The 25,207-nt window shown below is 39.5% G+C and overlaps 3 protein-coding genes, 2 non-coding genes and 1 pseudogene across 5 annotated transcripts; 4 read left to right on the plus strand and 2 right to left on the minus strand.

Moving 5' to 3' along the window:
• Window positions 1-285: 285 nt before the first annotated feature.
• LOC133723438 (protein argonaute 4A-like) lies at window positions 286-3,832 on the minus strand (annotated as a pseudogene).
• Window positions 3,833-15,492: 11,660 nt separating this feature from the next.
• On the plus strand, window positions 15,493-17,295 carry LOC133723546 (uncharacterized). The gene has a single exon (XM_062150395.1). It carries the CDS (start codon window positions 16,111-16,113, stop codon window positions 17,050-17,052), a length of 942 nt encoding a protein of 313 aa, XP_062006379.1. The 5' UTR covers window positions 15,493-16,110; the 3' UTR covers window positions 17,053-17,295.
• A 2,449-nt stretch (window positions 17,296-19,744) lies between these two features.
• TRNAS-UGA (transfer RNA serine (anticodon UGA)) lies at window positions 19,745-19,826 on the minus strand. The gene has a single exon. It is a non-coding gene; the product is annotated as a tRNA-Ser (tRNA).
• A 183-nt stretch (window positions 19,827-20,009) lies between these two features.
• Window positions 20,010-20,082, plus strand: TRNAA-CGC (transfer RNA alanine (anticodon CGC)). Its single transcript has one exon. It is a non-coding gene; the product is annotated as a tRNA-Ala (tRNA).
• A 1,070-nt stretch (window positions 20,083-21,152) lies between these two features.
• Window positions 21,153-23,430, plus strand: LOC133720425 (phosphoglycerate mutase-like protein AT74). Its single transcript, XM_062146716.1, has 2 exons — window positions 21,153-21,799; window positions 22,635-23,430. Exons 1-2 carry the CDS (start codon window positions 21,304-21,306, stop codon window positions 23,063-23,065), a joined length of 927 nt encoding a protein of 308 aa, XP_062002700.1. The 5' UTR covers window positions 21,153-21,303; the 3' UTR covers window positions 23,066-23,430.
• An 801-nt stretch (window positions 23,431-24,231) lies between these two features.
• On the plus strand, window positions 24,232-25,043 carry LOC133722681 (uncharacterized). Its single transcript, XM_062149552.1, has 2 exons — window positions 24,232-24,259; window positions 24,733-25,043. The coding sequence occupies exons 1-2, from the start codon at window positions 24,232-24,234 to the stop codon at window positions 25,041-25,043; spliced, it is 339 nt and encodes a 112-aa protein (XP_062005536.1).
• Window positions 25,044-25,207: the final 164 nt, after the last annotated feature.

The raw sequence follows: 25,207 nt of genomic DNA on the forward strand, positions 1-25,207 counted from the left end.
AATCGATTTAAATGTTCACTTAGGTATTGTTCGAGATATACTTTATTAAGCATAAAATGTGAAAATATGAAGAATTAGACATACCTAACATACAAAAATATGATGATTATAACGATTATACATCGATTTGTTTTTTAGAATCGATGTTGGTTGTTGTCTGGGACATCGGTTAAAAACGCGCTTATACTGATGTCTATATCTTTCTCTACACCCACTAAGACATCGGTCGAAAATTAGTTTAACATCGGTTCTGGGCCGATGTCTATGAACAAAATTCTAGTAGTGGTTGATTCCGCCAAGCTGCATATGGGCAGATAAAACAAAGAAAATCAAGATTGCTACATAAATGATTAAACTCAAACAATTGATGTCATTGTAACTTACCTTTGCATTAATTTTTAGGAGCACATTTGTGATGTATTGATCATTCACTTTAGTAGGTGCAATACACTGTGTTACAATCCCAACGTCTGAAAGGTTTTTCCTTTTCCATGGACCTTAAGTTGAGGGAATCGTTAATACACACATCCCAAGTTCCTATGTGTTGAGAACAATAATAGAAGAAAAGAATTATGATCTAACCATATGTCAGAATTCTTCCTCTCTGGAAGAATGCATAACAAAAACTGCGGTGGTCCTGGAAGTTTGGACTTTATGTATTCAAACATCTTTTCTACTCTACTCAGAGCTGACTCACGTCTATTCTGAATATTTTCTTCAAACACATCAAACGGAGGGCTGATGGACTACAACAAAAAAAAAAATATTAGAATAACAAATAACCAGCAGAAAAACCTTAGGGTACAATTCAGATAAATGGATCTCACATACAATTCCTTTCATGTCTCCACACTTTATCATAGTGTTGACCAGGAAGCGAATGTCACAGCGAGTAGAGAAATTTACAACAGCCCAGCCCTCTAGTTTTACAGGTTCTACTAATTTCTACACATGGGTAACTGAGTTAAATTTATCCGAAATGTTTCAACATTTGATACTGGTGAAGCAGAAGAATCATGAAAGATATAGCACCTTATTGTTGAAATTCCATCTCCCATTCCGAGGAGAAAAATCCTCTCCATTTCCCACTTTCAACTGTGCCAACTGTCAATAAATATAGGAAATGAGCATCCAAAACACACTCAGCCAGATCAATTATAAAGGAAACAAAAATGACTGTAGAATGCTTTACCCTTGGGCCTGACAAAACACGGCCTTCAACCTGCATAAATTCTGTACCAATCGATATTCCAGAAGACTGAAGCATCATGTCAGCCTCATATTTACTACTCTTCAGTGCCTGAGAGAGAACATATATAAAGTTCATATCTCAGCAAGTTTAAGCATAAAGATTACTCTATATATCATGTGGAGGGCAGAACTCACATCACGCAAAGTTGACATTCGCTCCTGGGGTTTCTGCCGAGACTTCTCCACTAGTGAAGCCCTTTGGAGATTGGATAAAGCCTTGGTATAGCGTTGCAAGGAAACCAAATTACAAAGTTACAGAGGAATGGATGAATTATTAGTTAACTAGGGTATTCATTTTAACATTATATATTTGAAGATAATATATCACCTCTAGGGGAAAGTAAGAAGGTTTCTTTGGTTTTCCAACATTGATGCAGGGAAAATCTGCTGAATCGCGTAACTGCATGTGCTTATGCTGGGCAAAGTATTCATAAACAGTGATCTCTTCTCCATCTCCATCCTGTCCTCCTTTTGATTTCAAAAAGAACCTAGAAACAAATAAAGAAGGGTAAAATATATATTACAGAATTTGCAGGGAATACAAGTAAATACTATATCAAAAACCAAATGTGAGATGCTACTACTATTTTAAAATGACATGCCACAGATGAAGGGAGAAAGAGCTTACATCTGCTGTTTGCAGGGTTTATCGCTCAATCCAGTGATTTTGTACTCCATCTTGGAAGCATAGGTCTCAACCTTTAGATTTTTTAGCATCCTCTTAGCCTATTATGAAAGAAAGCAGCTTAAATCATGAAAAATGTCACATGAATGAAATCTCAACAATTAAGGAGACCACCGTTACCTTAATCCAATCAATCTGGTAAGGAGTTTTGACATTCAGGTTCTCTATGAGGAAATTCAAAACAGGACCAGGTTTTACAATCATTGTAGTGGACACATCTATATTCCAACAAGGATAGTGATTAGCTAAGTAGAACAACAAAGAAAGCCAAGCCTTCAGTCTTTTAGAAACTAACCCATATTCAGGGATAGGCTGCCTTGCGTGGCCCGGAAGCTTGAATGAAAACCCCTGCAGCCTAACACCCCTCCTCCCAATTCTATGAAGTTCCTCGGGTTGTTATGGAAAAAAGATTGCCGAACAAGGAGACAACCCCTGGAGAGAAACCAAATTATGATACACAAAAAATAAGAGCAGAATGACTGAGGATTTATATACCACTTGGGTACTTACTGCTTTGCGGCATTCTGCCTTATAATGATGTCAAGAACTCTAACTGCTTCCTGAAAATGGTCAGAGTCCTGACCTCGCAAGGCATTCTCGATTGCTTGCATTGGGATTTTAGCAGCAAAGTTGACCTGTACCTTTATTGTTTTGGATTGAAATGACTGCTTGACTCTCTTCCTATCGCCCTGACTCTCTTCTAGGGAGTAACTACCCCCAGATCCCCCATTCGTCCCAGACCTGTGTGCAAAATAACCACTGAGCTAATATCCAGAAGCAAATAGAAAGCAGCAGAGATACACCATGATCCACATATATGTACCTGCTTGATGATATGTCATCCAGTACTACTGTGAAATCAAGTTTTTTATGAGGGAGCTGCCCAACAGTAAACAAGCTCTTCTCTCCATCATAAGCAAAATCCTTGTTTTCCAGCCCACACTATATGTGTCTTTTACTTTTTCAAGAACCTTACATCCAATGCCTTTCCCGTCAACTTCGGTTCCATCATCATATTCATGGCAATCTGTAACACCATTTTACAAAACACAAGATAAATTATAAAAATATCATCTATACTGCAAAATATTGGGCAAGAGAGACAGAGTCCAGGGGATTACACTATAATGGTAAAACTCAGCATTAGATTTGTTGGGTATGCTAGGAACACCTAAATTTAGTTTCTAAATAATAAATCTTTTAGTGTACCTGTGCTGAAGGAAGTGGGAGGATCCTTGTGCAAATCCTTAAGCTCCTTCAAGATGCTCTTGGAGGCCATGACGACGAAACTTAGGGAAACTAGAAACCAGAAAAAGAACAGATTAACTACTACTTTGACCAGAAACCAAACCGAAATAGACCCACAAATCATAGATATGAAACCCATAAAAAAAAAAAAAAACCAACTTCAAGCTCAAAGACCCGAGTTGGAATCATGGGTCCAATCCAAATCTCACAAAAATTACAATCTTGATGAATTTCAACACTCACCTTGATGATATCGATGGGTTGAATGACTCAGGTAGCAAGCATACCGGAGGCTCTACCATTGATGAAGGTCGTTCGCGTGGTCGCTGGGCTGGTGGTGCTGCAAGGCACACGCAACATCGGTGCGATGGCGGCGCTGGAGCTCCTTAATGGCATTGTGAAGGGGGTCGGAGGCGTCTAGGGACAGAGGCTAGGTTGGGGGGTTTGGGGAGAGATGATGGTGACGACGTTGCTGAGAGAATGAGAGGGTCTCGGTGGGAAGAGATGCACAGTGAGAGAGAGAGAGAGAGGTCAACTAAAAAATAGAGGCAGGCCGAGCAAAATTGCAGTGCTAATATGTGTGGGAAGAAAAAGTGGGAAGTTTAACTTTCGACCAAAAAATTAGGCGGGCTGAACAAAGTATTGAACCCTAAAACTCAGACAACAGCAATTTCAGTATATTGTCTGAAAGAGAGTTGCACAATAGACAACTGAAAAACTGTTGTGTGAATCAAAACAATCAGACGACATCTTTTTCAACCATTGTATTAATGGTAATTGCACAACAGAGAAGTAATAACTGTTGTCTGATTAAAAACAATCAGACAACATCTTTTATCAACCATTGTATAAATGAACCTTGGACAACATCACGTAATAACTGTTGTCTAAATCGACTCAGTCAGACAACATCAAAATCAACCATTGTCTGAAATGCTTTTGCACAAGAGCCAAGAAAAAACTGATGTTGGATTCGAAAACTTAGACGACAGAATATTTCTTGCTGTCGTCTTATTATTTCAGACGACAGTTAAAATGTTTGCTGTCGTCTGATATGTGTTGTCTGATTGAAAAATTGGTGTAGTGGTGATTTGGTTCTGCAGATACTCTCTATTTTTTTGTTCTTCTTTTGAGTTTTGTAGTTTATGGGGGTATGAGATATCCATGTTCATTAGCTTGGCTTGTCTCTCCGTAAAATGTTTAGGAGATGCAGATATTATGGGATTGCAAACTGTCATTTTGATTTCTAAGTTCTCAACTTTGGTTACTATGAGATTAGAATAAGAATGGACAAAGCTGAGCTCCGTCGATGTTAGAAGAGAGAGAAATTGTTTTTGCAGAAGTGGAGAGTGGAGAGAGGAGAAGAGGGTCATTTTGGGAATTTGACTTCCATGTGGGTCCCACTTTTACTGAGTTTACGTTTGAAATTAACGAAATCTGTACGGATGGACCTATTGGATGGAGAAATAATAGTGTGGGGGTGTTTTTGATGAAATTGGAAGTCGAGGGACTGAATTGATGTTGGACCAAAACCACAGGGTACTAAACAGTAATTAGCCCTAAAAAGTTTATTGCCTCCCAATAAAATATTTATTGTCCCCCTGTAAAAAGTTTATTACCCATCAATAAAATGTTTATTGCCCCAACAAAACAATTACATCTGTTAGCCATTAGTACAATCAGTCATGAATCTACAAAATTTACCAAAAAGATGCTATTCTAGTACATAACTGGAATTAAAACATCATTTCTACATTGCACATATATATCTTCTTTGTGAAACAAGGGTGGCAACCTCAGATTCTAGAAAAGTTGGGCAAGAACAAATTCACTTTTATAATAAAACCAAAAGCCTTAAAATGGTTTAGCTCAATTAACTAAACCAAACAGATTCTAAAACCCAGAAAGTCAACATTCAACGACCCATTTCTTTTTCTTGTGCATTGGCCACGCAGCCCACTCTTGTGTTCATGTTGAATCTTTACTAAAATATAAACAAACAAGCATTAAAAACCCACCGTTAGCCCGTTGCATCACCATAATTGACTAATATCCAGAGACATTGATTGGAGCTGCGAAGCCATCCTCCAGCAACATCTCGGAAGGAGGCAGCACAATCAGATCTTTTGATTTGGCACCGAAGATCAAAAACGGAAATGGAGCCTCTGTTAGGCGTTTAGAAATCGTTCCCGGCACAGCCATCCAGACGTCGTTTCGGAGGAAGGAGATGTAGGAGGCCGGCGGTCTGAGGTCGTGGTATGAGTCACCGGAGGTCCGTGTTAGTGTGTGTGTGTGTGAGAGAGAGAGAGAGAGGCCGTCGGCGGCGTCCAGAATAGGATAAGAGAGAGACATGCTTGTAATTTTATAATTGAGTTTGTCTAAAACAATCTTTTCACTAGTAAATGGGGTAAGTGAGCACATTAATCTCTTACTGGAGTAAGTGGGTTCATGTTAGCCCAAATTTGGGCATCTCATTGACGTCATCACTTAGCATTATGGCTCTTCCAAGCTAGTTTCAAGCAAAAGGAATGATTGGTAATAAGCAGTGTTCTAAAACTCGGCCGCCTAGGCGCTGGGCGGTGGCTGACCGCCTCGAGTAACACTTACTCGGTGAGGTAGGCGGACATGGATTTGGGCGGGCGATTAGTCGGCCTAGGCGGCCATAATCGTCTGGGCGGAGTAGGCGGGTTTATTATATATTTGTCTGGGTTTCGATCTGTTTCTCCCAATTCACTGCTATTCTCTTCAATGCCATGGCCACCGTCGACCACCACCACCACCACCTCCACCTCGACTCCCTCCCCGTCGTCGACCTTTGCCTCTCCACCCAATCTGAACTCTACTCCCTCTCTCTCTCCTCCTCGTCTTCTGCATCTCACCAGTTCGACGACGACGCTTTGATCCCCAAAATCAAGAGCTCGGTCTTCAACTAATCGCTGGTAGCCGCAAACAATTGCTTCCTTGGAGCCTTGCTTTTGGTAGACTTGCGAACAGAACGGAAAGTTTATCTTTTTCTTCTAAATCAGAAGCAGCCTACTCAAAAGAACTAATGTGTGAGAGAGAGAGAGAGGAGTTGATAAGTTTGTTTGTATGTGGTGTGAGTGAAAAGGTCGTGGCCTCTCCGTTCTCAATTCCAAGGTCATGATGTTTGGCTCTTGTGTTTCTTAGCCTTAATCAATGGTTAGGATTTGACATTTTCTATTTGTCTCTAGGATCGTGAAACCTCACTACACTCTTGTTATTGGCTCAAATTCCCATTGCCAAGATCATGAAACCTGAATTAAATTTATTATTTTTCATATTCTTATTTATATAATATATTTTTATGTTATAAAAATAAAATAAATATTAAAAATATTAAAACCGCCTAGGCGCCGCCTAGGCATCCGACTAGGCGTCTGGGCGCTAGTTCCTCGGCCACCGCCTAGCGATTTTTTGAACCTTGGTAATAAGTGGCTAATAATTAAGGTCTCAATCAGTTTAGTGAATCAGATACCTCCCTAAACAATTGGAGTCGTGTCAGTTGGGACCTATAATTAACTATACCAAAATAGCCAATATTTAATTCTTCCGATAAAGTTTAGGACTTTATCACAAGTTTCTACAAACCTTGCACAATTTCGCTTGTTTGATCATAAAAAAATTGGTTATAAACAATGTCATGTCAAACACCTTCTCAAATTGTTAGAGTTGTGTCAATTATCTTCATAGACCATTTTTGGGGTGGATTTGGAATATCAAGTGTACGATTACTTGTCCCTTTATGCCACAAATTAAGGGAGTAATATTTACGAGGAGTATGTAATGTGGTTTACTCTAGTAGTGCAACATATATAGTTAACCTCCCTAACATTAAAATTTTAAGATTGCATGCATCCCAATATCTGCATGTCTACTCCTGCACAAGCTATGGGCATATATATAAATATAGCTAAAAGAGTATAACATGCTTCTGTTATTGGTATAGAATTAACCTTAACCAATTAACCATAGAATAAAAGCCTAATTAAGGTAGTATTGACACGACCAAAGTGCCTAGCTAACAAGGTGTTTGCTGTTGCTGTTGCCTAGCTAACAAGGTGTTTGATACCATACCCTTAATTATATCATATATACTTATGAGTTGATTTCCTAGAAGATTAGCAGATCTGACATCTCAAATAGAAGTTGAGAACATAACTAGCTAGCTAGTCACTCAAACAGCATCCATACTTAGACATGAAGCACCTGCAATTGTGATGTGAAATGAGCATCTAAGATTTAACATAGCAAACTAATGGACCAAAAATAAAGGTAATTCCAATGCAAAGAGCAGGAATCGACTATTCTCAATCTCGTGCCATTCAAATTAGCATCTAAGAACTAGATTCATATACATGGTTGCTGATTTGGGTACTCTCAAAGCTCAGTTGAACTTTTCCCCTTTTATGGTACCAAAAGTAATTTTCACTTTCCCTACCCAAATGTTACCGTTCCTCAAAACATTTGAATATATTTCTTTAGGGATTAAGGGATATAGGTGTTATACAAAAGCATCGACGAGTCTCACATACACACTGTTACAACATGCCGAAGTTCTCTTCATCGATCTTAGCCATCCGGAAGGGAAATGGGTATGAGGTTCTTCTCCAAGAACTAGATTCATATACATGGTTGCTGAATTGGGTACTCTCAAAGCTCACTTGAACTTTTCCCCTTTTATGGTACCAAAAGCAATTTTCTTTTTTGTTTTTTTTTTGGTCTGAACCAAAAGCAACTTTCACTTTCACTACCAAATGTTACCATAGCTCAAAACAATCGAATATATTTCAATTCTTTGGTTATTAAGGGATAAAGCTGTTGTACAAAAGCATCGACTAGTATCGCGAGCGCACATACACACTGGCACAATGTCGAAATTCTCTTCATTCTAGCCATCCGGAAGGCAATTAAACGGTATCAGGTTTTCTAAAAGGCTTTGGCATTAGTGTTGTGGTTTCATTCCTCATAGACGAATAGATGACTCTTCACTTTTTCATTATGAATCTAACATGACTCTAATCTAAACCACTCTTTCCAACGTTACATCCTCACATCCACTATATGATTTGTATTTCTTATAATTAGCACAAAATATCCTAAACCCTAAACAATTTTTGTCCTTCCTCTATACCTCTTTGGATATTTTGTTGCTCATTACCTTTTTGGATATTTATTTTGGGGACCTTATACCTTTTCTGTACTTTCATGTGACACCAGCATTGTCACAATCATTATTGTCACAATCGTTGGAAAAGAGAATGACTTAGCCAAATGCCATGTAGTGCCCACACACCTCCATGCCAAACCAAAACCATTATCACCAACTATGGGTGCTTATATATAGCTACATGATATAACCGTTTTTTATGTAATGTGCATACGTGGGTTGTCTAGGACTCATATACGTACCAAACGTGGATAATGGCCGGAGGACGTTGTATAGATAAGTCAGTATGGTCGATCACTATAAGTCCGTAATTATAAGCAAATTATCAAAAAAATCTAATCAAGATTCTCCATGGATTATTCATGTTCCCTGGACTATTCTTATCCAGTCACTAATTCAAATCACAATTATATTAGGTCCCCCCCATCACCATGCACGTTTTTTGGGGTCCTTTGATCACCATTCATGTTGACATCGAAGAAACATTACCTATACCTATAGCTTCGGGTCCCTTAATTTGGTCACCATTCATGTTGACATTGAAGAAACACTACCTCTACCTACAGCTAGACTGCTAGGGCTTAACCTTTACTTTTATCTTTGCATTTACCCGGTACGTGTTATATGTAATGCCCCAGCATGTCTTATTAAACATTGCGGTATATTATTGTAGCACTCTTGACATGACATGCCATGATATGTAAAGAAAACTAAGAAAGTGTTTTTTTTTTAACCTGGAAAATCAAGTACGAAACTTTGCATAAAAAAATAAATAAATTAAAAAATAAAAATTTGTCCAAAACCATGATTTCAGATTTCCCTCTCAAAATCGTGGACTACGATTTTTTTCCTTTCCAAATCGCATGTTCTTATTTTCTCACCAAATTTTTTTCATTCCTAAATCATGATTTTTAAGCAATTCTATAATTGGTAGAACTCAAAAATCTCGACCCAACTAGTTTTTCTAATTTATCAAAGTCAAAAAATTGAGAAAACTATAAAAAACAGAAAATTCGATATTTTGATTGCTATCACTTGAAAAACATATTATAAAAGTTATGCTTACCTATGGTGAAATTATGGCACATGAAACTTTTTTGAATAAAAAGTAGTCTTGACATGGTCTTGTCGAACACCCATTTTCATGGAAATTCTCCAAGTCTCTAATCTTACCATTGGTAAGGCATGATGTTTAGGACATTTTCCAAGTGACAGCACTAAAAAATATCAAATTCTCTATTTTTTAAGATCTTCTCGATTTCTGGTTTTGGGAAATTGTTAAAAATAATTGAGTCAAGATCTTCGAGTTCCATTAGTATTAAAATTGTTTAAAAATCATGACTAGGGGTGTAGAGATTTTGGTGAGAAAATAAGAACATGCGATTTTGACAAAGAAAAAACACTATGCGCGCGCTATAGTTCATGATTTTGGGTGAAAAATTATGGTATTCGATAAATTTTTTTTTTGTTTGACAAAGCTTGGGGATTGATTTCCATAGGGTCAGCAAAACATACGAGATCTTTTGATGTGTTAGGCTCGTTTAAGGAAACACTATTAGCTTCGTTTGTTTACATGAATGTGGCCATTCTTAGCTTCACTAAACAGAGGACACAATTAACCTCATTAAACATGGACACCATTAACTTCATTAACTTGTAGTTAATCGCCACATTGCCATTAACTTGTAGTTAATCGCCACATTGCACTTAAAAATTATCTCTCTCACTAGGTTGAGAGCATCTCTCTCTAGAATTAGGGACTCCCCCCACTTTCTCAAGTGGTATCTCGGATTTCGGTCCCCTTTCCCCAGCCACCGCCCAAACCCACCGTCATATCAAATCAGCCGCCCTCCCGTCACTTCAACCACCCAGTTTCTTTAATCGCCACCGCCTCCAGTCTTTAAACCACCTCCGTTCCTTCCCATACTCACACTCACCGATCTCCACCGCCATCTCCCATCCCTTAATTTTTCTCTTGTTCTTTATCCACTGTTGATTTCGCTCATCCTCCACCACTATACCCAATCCGCCTTCTCCTCCAAAACCAGTTCCTTTAAACCTTTTCCATTCCCCAATTAATCCATCCTTCACAACTCTCAGTTTCAACGCCATCCCTAAACTACCCTTCAATCAAAAATCACTTTTTCTTTTTTCTTCTTTCATCGCTGTTTTGCTTGATTGAGAGTTTGGGCTTTTTGCTCCTACTGCTCATATCGACAGCAGCGGGTTTTGTCAGTCACAGACCCGGCCATGAGGCTGATTTCTTGGAACTGTCAGGGGCTTGGATCCTCCCTGACAAGGAAAGCTTTGAGGAAGCTTTGCAGAAGACAGAAACCAGATTTTCTGTTTCTAATGGAGACAAGACAACAGGAGAAGACTATCAAAGAATGGAAGAAACAATTGAGATTCACAGATTATGAGGTTGTAAACCCACTCCGCACTGGAGGGGGTTTAGCTCTGTTTTGGGGTGATAATGTCCAGGTTTGTATTCTCGATTCCACTCCAAACTATATAGATACTACTGTTTCTTTTATCTCTGATGCTTTTGTGTGTAAGATAACTTGGTTTTACGGCAACCCTCATGAGAATGAGAAAAAAGCCTTTTGGAGTTTGATGTCTCGACGGTTTGCAAGCGAGGTTCAACCTTGGTTAGTAATTGGAGATTTCAATGAAATTCTTGATACCTCAGAGAAATGGGGAGGTGATATTTCTGCCCAGTGGAGATTGAATTTGTTTCGGAACTTTCTAAGTGGTAGGCAACTCAGAGATCTTCATTATAATGGTCCTGAATTTACTTGGTTTGCAGTGCGACATGATCGCGTTTTTATAAAGGAAAGGTTGGATAGAGCTCTAGGTAATCTAGGCTGGTGCTCCTCTCAGTCTCAAACCCAACTCTTCCATCTTCCGAAAATTGGTTCTGATCATAGGCCAATTCTTTTGGATACTCACCCTATTGCTGTGAAAAACCAGTCTCCTTTCCGCTTTGAACAATATTGGACTACTCATGAAGATTTTGCTGGTATTATCCATGATTCTTGGCATCAGAGAACACATGATCAACCTATATCAGATTGGAATTCTAATCTGTCTCGCTGTGGGAAAGCTCTAAAGTCCTGGAGTAAGAAAACTTTCTTCAATCCTACTGCTCAAGTGAATGAACTGCTGGCGGACATGGAAAAGCTCTATGAATCAAATCAACCAAATGTGCAGAATGACATCCAGAATTTAACTTCCCAAATTGAAAAACTCTGGACGCAAGATGAAATGCATTGGCAGCAAAGGTCAAGGGTCAACTGGCTGAAATTGGGTGATAAATATACAAGTTTTTTCCATCATTCCACCCTGCAGAGAAGACAATTCAATTCGGTTCTCCGCCTTCAGGATGCGAATGGTATTTGGATGGAAACTCATAAAGACATCTCCAACCACTTTTCGGATTATTTTCAGGATTTGTTCACCTCAAATGGTCCTCAACAATGGTCAGAGGTTCTGGATTTTGTGGACAACTTAGTTACTCCTGATATGAATGTGCAGCTCATGAGTCCAATTTCTCTCCAAGAGGTTAAAGAAGCTGTTTTTGATCTTGGTGCTACCAAGGCCCCCGGACCTGACGGTTTTTCTGGAATTTTTTATCAAAATCAGTGGGACTTGGTGAGGACTTTAATACATGAATCTACCATTCAACACCAGCAGACTGTTGCTATGCTACAAAGTATGAATCGCTCCCATCTAGCTCTTATTCCCAAGGTTAAAGCTCCGGTAAATGCTACTCATTTTCGTCCAATAGCCCTCTGTAACTTTTCTTACAAGATTCTGACCAAGATCATTGTGAATCGTTTGAAACCTTTCATGGCAAGCCTTATCACTGAGAATCAGTCAGCCTTTGTCTCAGACAGACAAATTCAAGACAATATTGTTGTTGCTCATGAACTTTTTCATCAGTTAAAGCTCCGCCGATCTGGGAACAATGCAGCTTTTGGTTTAAAGCTAGATATGAATAAGGCTTATGATCGTATTGAGTGGGACTTCTTGCAGGCAGTCTTAAAAAAGATGGGTTTTGCAGATCAATGGGTGACTTTGGTAATGAATTGTATCCGAACTTCCTCCCTCTCTGTGCTTTTTAATGGGAAACCAGGGCCTTTTTTCAAACCAACCCGTGGTCTCAGACAGGGAGATCCCTTGTCACCTTTTCTCTTTCTTTTTGTTAATGACGTTCTTTCAAAAATGGTCATCAAATGTTGCCAATGCTCGCTACTGAAACCTGTAACTATTGGTCCACAAGAATTAGGAATCAGTCATCTTTTCTTTGCAGATGACTCCCTGTTCTTCCTTCAAGCCACTCTACAGAACTGTGAAATGTTGTCTGATCTCCTCCACACTTATTGTGTAGCCTCTGGTCAATTGATTAATGTGGACAAATCTTCTATTTTTTTCAGTCCAAATACTCTACCTGAAATTGTACATTTGTTGAGTGCTATTATGCAAATCCCGGTTGTTTTTGATCCAGGAAAATACTTGGGGCTTCCAACCTTCTGGCATCGATCAAAAAAGGCTGCTCTTGGTTTTATTAAGGACTCAATATCCAAGAAAGTTCAGGGATGGAAACAGGCAACTCTTAGCCAAGCTGGGAAAGAAACTCTCATCAAGGCTATTGCCACGGCTATCCCAGCTTATCCTATGGCATGTTTTAAATTTCCGGTCTCTCTTTGCACTCAATTGACTGGTATTTTGGCAAATTTTTGGTAGGGAAATCAAGATTCTAATGGACTGCATTGGAAGTCTTGGAATTTCCTAAGTTTGCCTAAACAAGATGGTGGAATGGGATTCAGAAATTTGGAAAAATTCAATGATTCATTGTTGGCTAAACAAGCTTGGAGACTTACTCATAATCCCACTTCGTTATGGGCTCGTGTCCTGCAGCAACTGTATTTTCCATTGACTTCTTTTCGTTTCGCAAGAAAAGGAGCTTCTGCTTCTTGGATTTGGTCAAGTCTGTTGATTGGTAGAGAAGTTATTCATTCTGAATCTGTTTGGAACATTGGTAATGGTTCTTCTGTTCATATCGGAAGTGATTCATGGATCCCTTCCAACCCTCCTTCTTGGATCCATCTTCCGCTGGACCGTAGGAACTTTCAGGTTGGTTCTCTCATCAATTGGGACACAAAAACGTGGAATCTGGACCAAGTCAGAGACCTCATTACACCTGCTCAATCCCTCTTGATTTCTGCTATTCCTGTTACTGATCAAAATATTCCTGATACATTGATATGGCCTCACACCAGAAACGGTGGTTTCACTGTTAAGTCAGGCTATCATCTCCTTCACTCTCGTTCTCAAGTTAGAGTAATGCAACATCCTCATAATTCATCTGCTATTCCTACCAGTCTTTGGTCTTGGATTTGGAAGCTTCACACAATTCCTCGAGTCAAAAATTTCTTATGGCGTGCTTGTCTTGGTATTCTTCCAACAAAGAGCAACTTATTTCGAAGGCATATTGCATCTTCAGCTGAGTGTCAATTATGCCTGCACCCAAATGAATCAACTGAACATGCTCTTCTCACTTGTCCTTGGATTGTAAGCGCTTGGTTTGCTCATCCCCTATCTTACAAAGTTCCTCTACAAGCTATCACTTCTTTTGAAAGTTGGCTCTTCAACATAAGCCAAATGGATACCCCTACTGATTTTGTCACCCATGTTGTGTTCTTTCTGTGGAGGATTTGGAAGCATAGATGTGATTGTTTTTTTAATAAGCTTTCCCCAGATCCAATCATGATTGCTTTGTCTGCTTTCAAAGCAGCGAGTGAATTCCTTGCAGCTCACTCATTAGAGAGTTTAAATTCAGATTTGGGGTGTCACACCCTTCCCAATTCTATTCCTGTTAAGTGGTCTCCCCCCCCTGTCAATGCCATCCTCATTAATACTGATGCTTCTTGGCAGAAGGACACCCTTATGTGTGGAGTGGCAGCTTTGGCTAGAAATTGGAAAGGTTCTTTGATTGCCGGTAAAACTGCAAAATTGCTTGCTCCTTCCCCTTTGGCGGCAGAGGCATTAGCAGTTCGGGAAGCCATTCATCTGGCAAACTCCTTCCCTCATATGGATATCATTATCTCTTCAGATTCTCAAACTCTAATCAACTCCATCTCCCGTAATCTCCCTGTATCTGATTGGAAAGCTGCAACTATTATTTCTCAAGTCCGGTACCTCTCCTCAACCCGGCAATTTAACTGGTCTTGGATCAGTAGAAAGGCTAATAAAGCAGCCCATCTTGTTGCTTCATTAGTTATCAGTGGGAAGTGTCCTTCCAACTGGGTTCATCACCCTCCCTCCTCTTTACTTGATATTTTGTTGTATGATGGTTTTCCAGGTCCACCTTTAGTTTAGTTGGTTTTGGCCTGGCTCTCTGTTTGTTTCTGTCAAGGGTTCTTCTTCCCCTTGGTTTTTATTTGAGTGTTCCTAGTTGTCAAAAAAAAAAAATCGCCACATTGCATGCAATGCTTACTATTAAATGTTAGAAGCTAATGTAATGTAATTAGTTAATTAATATCGTGCCTGAATTTAGAAGCAAAACTATCGTTCATGTCAATTACAAATCTCTAGAGCGGATGTTGAAAAAAAATCAGCCAGATGGAGCAAATGTAAATTCTAGAGCCTTGCTCGCCAAAAGACCAAAAATTTTAATACCAAGTAACAGAGAATTTTAATAACGATCTCAAAAGTGTAATACATACACCAAAATATAGCTCGTTGTCAAAAAAAAAAAAAAAATACACCAAAATATAGCTCCATTCTATGCATGTACCATGAAATCCTGGTACACTTAATAGCGTACGTGCTAATTAATGATACATAAATTTATGAGGCGAGAGAAGAAATATAAACTTAATGTTTATTGTAATATTTATGAGGGAAAAAGAAACTGTAACTTGTCGTTGGTTGATATCTACAGTTTTGATATTTGATTGATATGATAGCGAATTCATATTTATTGTCTATCTTCATATTATTATTAGTTTAGTAGAAGAAGTTACTTAGTTAATTACTCTTTCTCTTTCTAACGTATTGCTCATTTAGATCATTCGATCAATTCTTTTCCGCTACGACAAAGAAATATATATTATAAATGAAGAAGATGCACAAGGGCCAAAGCCTCCAGTTGGCACTGCGACTCACGCCAGGTAACAGAAGCATATCCACGCCGCCAAAATAATCTGATCTTTGCCTTCCCTCATTTCAAAGTTGAAAGAATTAATTGACACCCCAGCACAGAAAATTCCAAACAAGAACAAATGCAATGGAAAAAAAACAAGAGATAAAAATTGAATACGCACAATCATGAGGATCGTGTAACAGAAGTGAAAGACTAGTGGAAGGCAGAGGCAGATGTTAGAGCGAAGTCTCAGGCCATCTTACATGGGACCCGGCACCCTTTCCTTCTATCACTCCAGCTCATTATTTTTCACCACTTTTTTCATGCAATGCTGGCACTCTCCTCCACCATAACCCACTCCTCTCTCTCTCTATCTCTCTCTCTCATTTTCTATCTCTATCTTTAGGCCTCAGACCACTCTCCTCCCTCCCTATTAATACCTCCTCTTCCTCCACTCCCTCCTCTTCATTTTTCATCCCGGCAAAAACGTATCCAACATTTTTCGTAACCCTTTTTGTTCTAATCGTTCCACTACTGCCTTTTCTCTTCCTCTCTTCTGCGGCTTATTACAAGCTTCTTAATCTCCCAATCATGATGAGCTTCTGTAGAAAAATCACCCCTCACTCTCTTCTCGGCCTCACCGCCACCACCACAACCACCGCAACTCCTTCCACTACCAATGAAAACCTCCACCACTACATTCCTTCTCTGACGGGAGGACTATTAGGGTTAGTTACTGCAACCGCCAATGACGTCACGCAGCGTCATCCTCTTGTTTTGGAATCTTCCTCCGTAAAGAAACAGAGCTCGTTGTCATCGCTCTCGTCGTTTTTACCGCCTCCTGCAACCAAGGCTGTAGGAGGCGGTGACATCGGCGGGTTCGGCTTCCTAGACGAAGTCGGTGGCGGCGTGGACGGGTTTGTGTCATGCACCGAGAGTCTAGGGTTTGAGAGCTCGGATGAGATCATGCGAGTGGACGATCAGGTTGAGCAGGATGACGAGAAGGATGAGCTCAGGTTGATGAGGCAGTCTGGGAACAAGAGGACCAAATGGAGGAGGATGAGAGATAAGAGGTCGTCGGTGGATAAGGTCAACAATAAGTTTCCGCCGCCGATCTCTTCCTTGAATAAGAACGGACACCCGAATTTCTATCTCCGGTCGGTGAGGAAAGACGGGAGGTTGGAACTCACCGAGGTGAAGATTCATAGGCCAGAGGTTCTACGCGCTCATCGCGAAGATGGACGGTTGAGGTTGCATCTTATTACCCATGACCAAGAAGAAGACTTAATAGAAGAAGAGCAAGAAGAAGAAATTGAAGAGGAAGGAGTTGATGTTGAAGATATTAATAATGTCGAGGAAGGGAAAGAGAATGTAGAAATAGAAAGTAGTGTGAATGTTGGGGATCAGTGGAAGATGGGGTTGGCTGGAGGAGAAGGGTTTAGGCGGTGTCAGGATGTGGCGGGGAGTAGCCACCATGTGCACCACCACCACAACACCCACCCGGTGTGGAGCCAGCAGCATTGTGTGGTGTGAATGTGTGATGAGATTGGTGATGAGGGTGAGGTTAGCACTTTTAGCTAGAATAGCAAGATTGATGTGTGTTCAAGTCAAGTGGCCGCGTTGAGAATGAGACAACTGTACGTAGTTTAAATTAGCTAGCTAGTACGTAAGTCTAGTAGGCTTGATTAGCTATTAAACAAATTGATCTACTAAATTAAAGTGATTGGATAGAAGCAACCTATCATTTAGGTGCATTGTTTGTGAGAGAGTAGCTTCTATGTCTGCCTCATTTGTACGAAGAATATCGCTTAGAATTCAGAAGTAGTGTTCTCCTCGTCAGTTTACAGTACTATCGATCAATCACAAGAAGGTAATTAATGTGATAGTAGTACTATGTGAAGTGAAATTTAGGGTTGATGATGTATCTCAACAGGACAGTGCATGTGGAATCTCTGCAATATTCGAGAGAAGGTGGAGGGCACTGAAAGCTGGCCCAGATTGAAGGAAGGAACCAAAAAAGCAGGCGATGCAGGACCTGCAAACAAACACATGCAACAGTACTATGCACAGTGGGATCGATGATCGGTTGCGTTTGCCAAAATAAGGAGGTTCCTGTTACGAAATGTAAAACGAGAGCTAACTAGTTGCCCTTTTATGTTTCCAATGCTTACTAGAATTTTTGTATGGTTACTCAACTGGCCGGCCGCCGGCCTATGGGATAAGTTAATTTATGAAGATATTTAGGTTCTATTTCCATTCTACCATATGTGCATACCTCATCTCTGCTAGTTGCTACAAAATTTAGATGGATTGGGATTCTCTTGGTGATCATGGAATTGAAGGATATAAATATATATATCCGTCCACAAAAACGGTAGTGCTAATTCTACTCGACCACCACGTACAACGTATAATTTAATGATCAAAATTGTTTATCTTTTAACATTTATGTGCAAGAATAATTGCATGAGAAAACAAGTAAGAATATTTAACTTATTGAAAAATCCAATCATACACACTGAAATATGCTTAAATTAAGTTATAAATAACACATCAGTGCATTAATACATTAACACGAGTTTAATTTCTATGAGTGGTTACTACACCTGATATTTTGCATTTGTTATCATTCTAGCGATCTAACCTCGTTTACCTCTTTATGAAGTCGGTCTAGCTAGTAAGTACTAGATAAGAGCGCGTCGAATCAATATAGTATTGTAGTATAGATAAGTAATGGGAAGATAGTCATGGTTTGTGGGTTGAATTTCTGGCTAAACTTATTGAAGTTGCAACTGGCTCATCATGAGATGAGCTTCATGGGATTTTTGTTTGAAGTGGATACGATATAATAATATTCGCATAATAATGCGAGCCTGGCAAGTCAAATAATAAATGGGGTGACAAGTAGTTGATCCGATAGATCTTTGTATCTTGTACATGATGATTGATGAGATAAGCTTGAGGTAATATTGGTATCACCAGTCAACTCAAAAAGGAATTGAGAGGGACTATTATGAAGGTGACGCATATTCTAAATCGAGACAAAACTAAAGAAATTAAAGGTGAGGAAAAGGGTGAGGTTTTCTGGGATTTGAGTGGTTGTTGTTGACTGCCTGCTGCTACCATCAAAAGGTGGCTCAATTCGATCGAAGACTTCGATTTAAGTCTTTGCCAGCTAGAAATGCTGAGAAAGTTTACATATATAATCATCGATGATGTCCTTTTAGAGTATGCTGTGGTTCAATAATCAGCATAGACTATTTATTAATGATGCATCATAAACGCGGGTTCTGTGATTTGATCGAACTGATATTCGTCAATTAGGAAAAAAGTGTCCACGTAATTGACGTCCAAGTTTTATACTAGCACAAACTTCGCATTTCATGCTACCTTGAGATAAATCCTAGACCAGCCAGCACATCAATTAATACACATGCAAAACCAAATAGGGCTTGTCCATGATACATCTTGGGAGTCCGAAACTGCTAAAGTAGCTAGCTAGATCGGCCTTTGAGACATAGATAAAAATAGCTGGCTAAATAGCTACGTCGGCCTCTTGGAATCTCAGTGCCGGAAAGTCCATCTCTTGCTAAAGTAGAGAAAGTTTTTAGTAAGAGTAACAACTTAATAAACTTCCTAACGATTTGCCTCCCTTAATTTCTTCCCTTCGAAACCTCTCCTAAACCGAATTTCATCCAATGGTCTTCCATCAAGCAGAGAGCAAAGCAAAGGAGATCCGTCAAAGACTCCAATTCCGCCGGCTTAACTAGTAACAATTGATTAATGAATTATGAGTTATTTTGACCTTGTAATTAGTGCATGGGAAGCTAATAGAGATCCGACTGTTGATTCCATGCGTCAAAAGAGTTAGGCTGTTGCGAAAGTTGGGGTCCTGTGTATGATTCGTTCAACGTATCTACCATCATTAGCTAGACATATACAGGAAGGAGATATAATGGAATACAACTACTTGTATGCTAGTTTACCACATGCCAACTACATGTTTAAGTTTCACTTTGAATAGATCAACAAAAGTATGTGCATGAACTAATTATAATAAGGTCTATCCTACTCCTCTTAAAGTATATGCACGAACTAATTATAATAAGCTCTATCCTACTCTTCTGAGAAGGAACAAATATGTTGATGCATACTGTGGTTCTAGATCTGTATTCTGTAGTGAAGAAAGGAAAAAAAAAAAAAAAAAAGTGAAAGAGAAATAAAACGTCGACAGCAGGGTTCGAACCTGCGCGGGCGAAGCCCAACAGATTTCAAGTCTGTCTCCTTAACCACTCGGACATATCGACACATGAGACTATTTGTACAGCTTGGTATATATCACATTTTGTTTTCTTCTTTTGCGGGGAAAAAAAGTTAATTATTCCCAAGTGGAAGGCCCACAAACGGACTCAGCCCAATCAGCCAAATCTTTGGAGTGAAAGACTGGCAGAAACAAATAGAAAAATGTTAAAAGAAGTACTAGCAAGTTCGGGGACGTAGCTCATATGGTAGAGCGCTCGCTTCGCATGCGAGAGGCACGGGGTTCGATTCCCCGCGTCTCCATTATTATTTACATTATTTTCTGCAATTCCCTCCTTTTTAGTTTTTCTTCTTTTTTTTTTTTTTTTTTGTTGACTAAACTATCCCTTTTTCATTATGAAATCCATAGGTTTAGTGCATCACCAATAAGTACCAATTCATCACCAGCAATCTGAAACCAGCTCGATACCAAATATAAAGGTATAAACCGTGTGAGTCCCAACACGAAGGCGTAGCCGTGTTAGCAAAGCCACCCCAGCCCCATCCACTACTCCTAAACCAACCTAAAGTAGTCATCCAAACCATTAGCCAATCATGTCAAACTGTTTGATCCTCTTAAATTCTTAATCAACTTGCAAAAAGGGTTGGTGATGAGCCAAACTCGACGTCTAGATGGATAATATATGCCATCCCCATTCCTAGTCATTGGTCAAAGCTCACAGCTTCACAGAGTGGAACATTTCTTGCTTCGTGCTTCAACCTTTATTAGAATCTAGTTTCCATCAAGTTTCTATTATTCTCTTCACACCGCCTTCAGATCACTAATGAAGTTTTGTACGAAAATATTATTAGTACAAATATAAAATGGGAAAGGATTCATTATGAAAAAATATATATAGATGATGGCTTTTGTCATGGTCCTATTACGTTATATCATACGCGCGTTTTATATCAGATAAGATACTTTGAGATTGAGTAAAACTTATTATAACAAATTGCCCCCCCCCCCCCCCCCATACATGAGCATTGCAATCAATCCATTTCGCCATCACGACAATTGGTTTGGTGATCTCTTTTCTCATTTTTGCCCTCGAACTCAAACTGCGCCTGAAACCAGTAGCTAGTGTCTCGGTCATTATCATGTATTGTTGAATTATTGATAAAGTTTTGTAACGAAACTCTCTTGTTCAAACTTTTTCGTATTATATACATTTTGTGTGTAGTGTTATGATCAGAACCATTTATTTTCCAAGTCGTTCGTAAAAGGAAAGTACTGTGTTAGCTTAGAAGAGTAACACACATCCTAAAACTTGATTAGTAAGAACATAAAATGGGAATGGACCCATGATGAAACTGGATTAGGGAAGCCTATAAATAATGGGGGGTGAGAAAGAAACCCATAACCCATAACCCAAAATCAAATTTCTAGAGAGACCAAACCAACCAGAGCACCATCGCTACACATTTCCACACTGAGAGAGTGAAATTCCAGAAAGTGAGAAATCTCCGATCAGATTTGGAAAGATGCATGGGAGACCATCTTCTTCGTCTTCTACGTCTTCGTCTTCTTGTTCTCTACAACCATGTCTCCCGAAACGGATAATCCTAATGCGTCACGCCGAATCCCAAGGCAATCTGGACATGGCGGCCTACACGACCACCCCGGACAACAAAATCCCGCTCACCGAACAGGGCCTGGCCCAGGCCCAGCTCGCCGGGGCCCAACTCCGCCGCGTCGTCTCCGCCGACAACGACTCCAACCACCCCGAGTGGCGCGTCTACTTCTACGTCTCCCCTTACGAGCGCACCCGCTCCACGCTCTCCCAGATCGGACGGTCCTTCTCCCGGACACGTGTCATCGGCGTCCGCGAGGAGTGCCGGATAAGGGAGCAGGATTTCGGGAATTTTCAGGTGGAGGAGAGAATGAAGGCCATTAAGCAGACCAGGGAGAAGTTCGGCAGATTCTTCTATCGGTTTCCGGAGGGGGAGTCCGCCGCTGATGTTTACGATCGTGTTTCCAGTAAGTTGTTGATTCTTGGTTTTGGTTTTGGTTTTGATTGGCATTTTGTGTGTATGTGAATATGCTGCATAAAGAGATTGAAAGGTGGAAGATTTGGAAGCATGTAGATGAAGTTGTTTGTTTGTGTTTGTAGTAAGGTCCGAAAGTTAGTTTCTTTGTATATTATATTGTGCATTTGCTTACTTGGTAGTTTGGTCTTGAGTATTGGGTCAGTTTTGTTCTGTGATTTTCGATTTTTCAAGTACCCTGGGGTAATGGTGAGTTGAGGGTTGAGTTAGATATTGAGTGTGAGCTTGATTCTTGAATGTGCTTACAGACTTGGCTTGATGTTTATGTTAGCTTTGGATCTATCAGAAAGAGGGTGAGTCAAGTAGTGTCTGAAATCTGGCTTTGTGCTTCGAATAGAAATGAGATCTGTAACTTATGCTTCTTTAGAACCAAAACTTGATGTGAAAAATCGCTTTTTTAGAAATTGATGATTCTTAAATGTAAAATGATGATTGAAGTAGTGATATATGCTTTCTAGAGTTTTAGACTTTATTAGGAGGTTATTTCAAAAGGTAAGGATAATGGTGAATGACGAGAACTATAAAAACTGAATTCCACATTACTGAAATTACAAATGCTTACTCTGCTTGTGAGAGCCAGAGTTCTACCTACTTTAGATTCTGAGATCAATATGACAGAAATATCGCTGATGAGTGCATATATTGTGGTTTTACACATTGTGAAAGTGTTCTAATTTAGAAAAGTTGATTGTTGCATGATGGTTGTAGTTTTACTGCCTTCTGTCTACAGAAATGAATGTATAGCTTAATAAGACAGATGATTGCAGGTTTTCTTGAATCTTTATGGAGGGACATAGACATGAACAGGCTTCGCCACAACCCTTGTCATGACCTTAATCTTGTAATTGTATCACATGGGTTAACATCGCGTGTCTTCCTCATGAAGTGGTTCAAGTGGACGGTAGAGCAATTCGAGCACCTAAACAACTTTGGAAACTGTGAATTTCGAGTGATGCAATTAGGAGCTGGCGGAGAGTATAGCTTAGCAGTCCATCACACAGAGGAAGAGCTAATAGAATGGGGTCTTTCACCTGAAATGATAGCTGACCAAAAGTGGCGAGCCCATTCTGGCAAGGGTTGGACTGACCGTTGCCCCTGGTTCATTGATTCATTCTTTGACAAGCTAGCCGACTCTGATGATACAGACAATGACGACGTTTGGCATGAAACCAATGACAAAGTTCAGCAATCAAATTGATTATGCAAATCATAAAGTAGACTGATTCTTTTAGCATATGAACATAGGCTGCCTAGCAATTGGGTTGGGAATTCTTTTGAGCTGATATGTACTTGATAGTTGCATGTTCATAGTCTCTCGAGTGTTGAAAATAGGAGATTAACACATTAATTGTTGTTAAAATGCTCTCAGCATAGGAAAGTACTCCGGCTTTTGTTACTTTTGTTATCAGATCTCTGATGTCTGAAGATCAGTATACAGAATAGTTATGCCCCTTCACTTCTTGGATGCATACTGATCTAAAACTGAAGATGTGTTCTTGAGGATTGTGCGCAATATGATACAATGTTCATTCTAAATCAATTTCTTTTCTTTTTGCCTTTTCGTTTCTATGATACTCTGAAATGATATATTCCGAGTTCGTTCACCATTGGTTAAGGTAAAAATGTGGATCTAATGGTAGAAAACTCGGTAGCACAATGTCTAATTTCACTTTGCTTGGACCAAAAAACAAACTGAGGTATTTGAGTGGGGTGGTCGAGTGTGAGAAAATGACAGGCCAAGCAGTCTTTCAGAAAACAAGAATATCTCTCTCTGTCTCTCTCTCTGCAACACGTAGATCACTTCTTTTACACTTTCTCGGGATCCGAGTCACCTTTGTTTTTATGAAAACGCAGAGATTGTCTTTCACACAAACCTGAACTCCTATCTGAAACAAAAGCTCCCCAATGTGCTTCTTCCAGAATTGAGCTACAGTCAGATTTTCATTTTGTGTCCCAGGTATTCTTCATTTTTATAGGTTATTAAATTGCTTCCAAAGAATAGATTTTTACTGCAATTTTGAGAGTGTAACCCAGATCTCTGAAATGGGTTTTTGATATCTGATCTTGGCAGCCTGCATTTTTGGGATCAAACCAGAGTTGGGTTTTGTTTCTTTTAGGGCATAGATTGATGGCTCATCCACAAGACCATGGCTTTTGTTCTAACAGTGCTGTGAGGCTGGCTTTGGTTATGATAGGTGTGTGTTTGGTTGGTTACACCGTACGTCAATCATTTTATTGGCGCTTTAAGGAGAGTAGTTCATGCCCTTCCTGTCACTGTGATTGTTCAAAGGACTCTGTCCTCGTACCTATAGGTGAGATTCACTTTTCAATGATTGCAAATGTATGCGTTTACCAAATATAGAAATGTCTGATGAACCAATTGCTTTGGAAGGTAATGTTTCTGATTTTGGCAGGGCATGTTATGCTTCAGTCCATTTGGATTTACTGAAAAAATTGTTTAATTAGTGTTAGAGTTTCTTGATAAGTTAATTAGTGTTAGAGTTTTACCCTTTATCATGTTTAAAGTCTGAAATTCTGATCAAGAAGCATACTTGTTATCATTAATGTGATATTCTGCTAATCTTTTGTTACTGTCTTTATCTAAAGCATGATTATATTATGGAATTTCTTTTTGGAAGCCACATATATTAACCATGTTTCCTATGTCACTTTAGCAGATATTATCAACGACTCATTTACAGGTCAGTTCAATCTGCCTTGCATCCATTTTTGTTACTTCAAATTCTAAAACTTGGTGCTTCAGTTATTTATGAAAACGATCAAATTGTCTCTTTGGCTCAAGTGACTGCATTTGAAAAGGTGTTATAAACTCGATCATTTCTTTATGACTTTACTGTGATTCAGACTGTGGAAAACACGAACCAGAAATGAAAGAGGAAATGGAGAAGGATATCATAGCATTGATGTCCGAAGAGCTGAGTTTGCAGCAGACTGTTGCCAATGAAACCTTGCAACAGAGCGAAGCACTGTTGATGAGTGCTAGGAAAGTCTCTTCACACTACCAAAAAGAAGCAGAAAAATGCACTGCAGGAGTGGAAACTTGTGAAGAAGCAAGGGAGAGGGCTCAAGCGCAACTTGCAGAAGAGCTTAAGGCTTCAGAAGTATGGGAGAGACGAGCTCGGGAGCTTGGGTGGGAAGATATGAGACTATACTGACGAACGTACTTGTTAACCTGTTGTTCTTTAACGTTGGAATGTTTGGCCTTCATTTGCCGGATTGCATGTAAAGCTAGTGCTCGGAGGCCATTGTTGTGAATACAAATAATTAGCACTCTGTTTTCTAAGATGTTCTATTGTTTTGAGAATGAAGTTTCTTTCAA

The sequence above is a fragment of the Rosa rugosa genome, chromosome 7, assembly GCF_958449725.1.
Source record: "Rosa rugosa chromosome 7, drRosRugo1.1, whole genome shotgun sequence".
In the NCBI taxonomy this organism is placed as follows: domain Eukaryota; kingdom Viridiplantae; phylum Streptophyta; class Magnoliopsida; order Rosales; family Rosaceae; genus Rosa; species Rosa rugosa.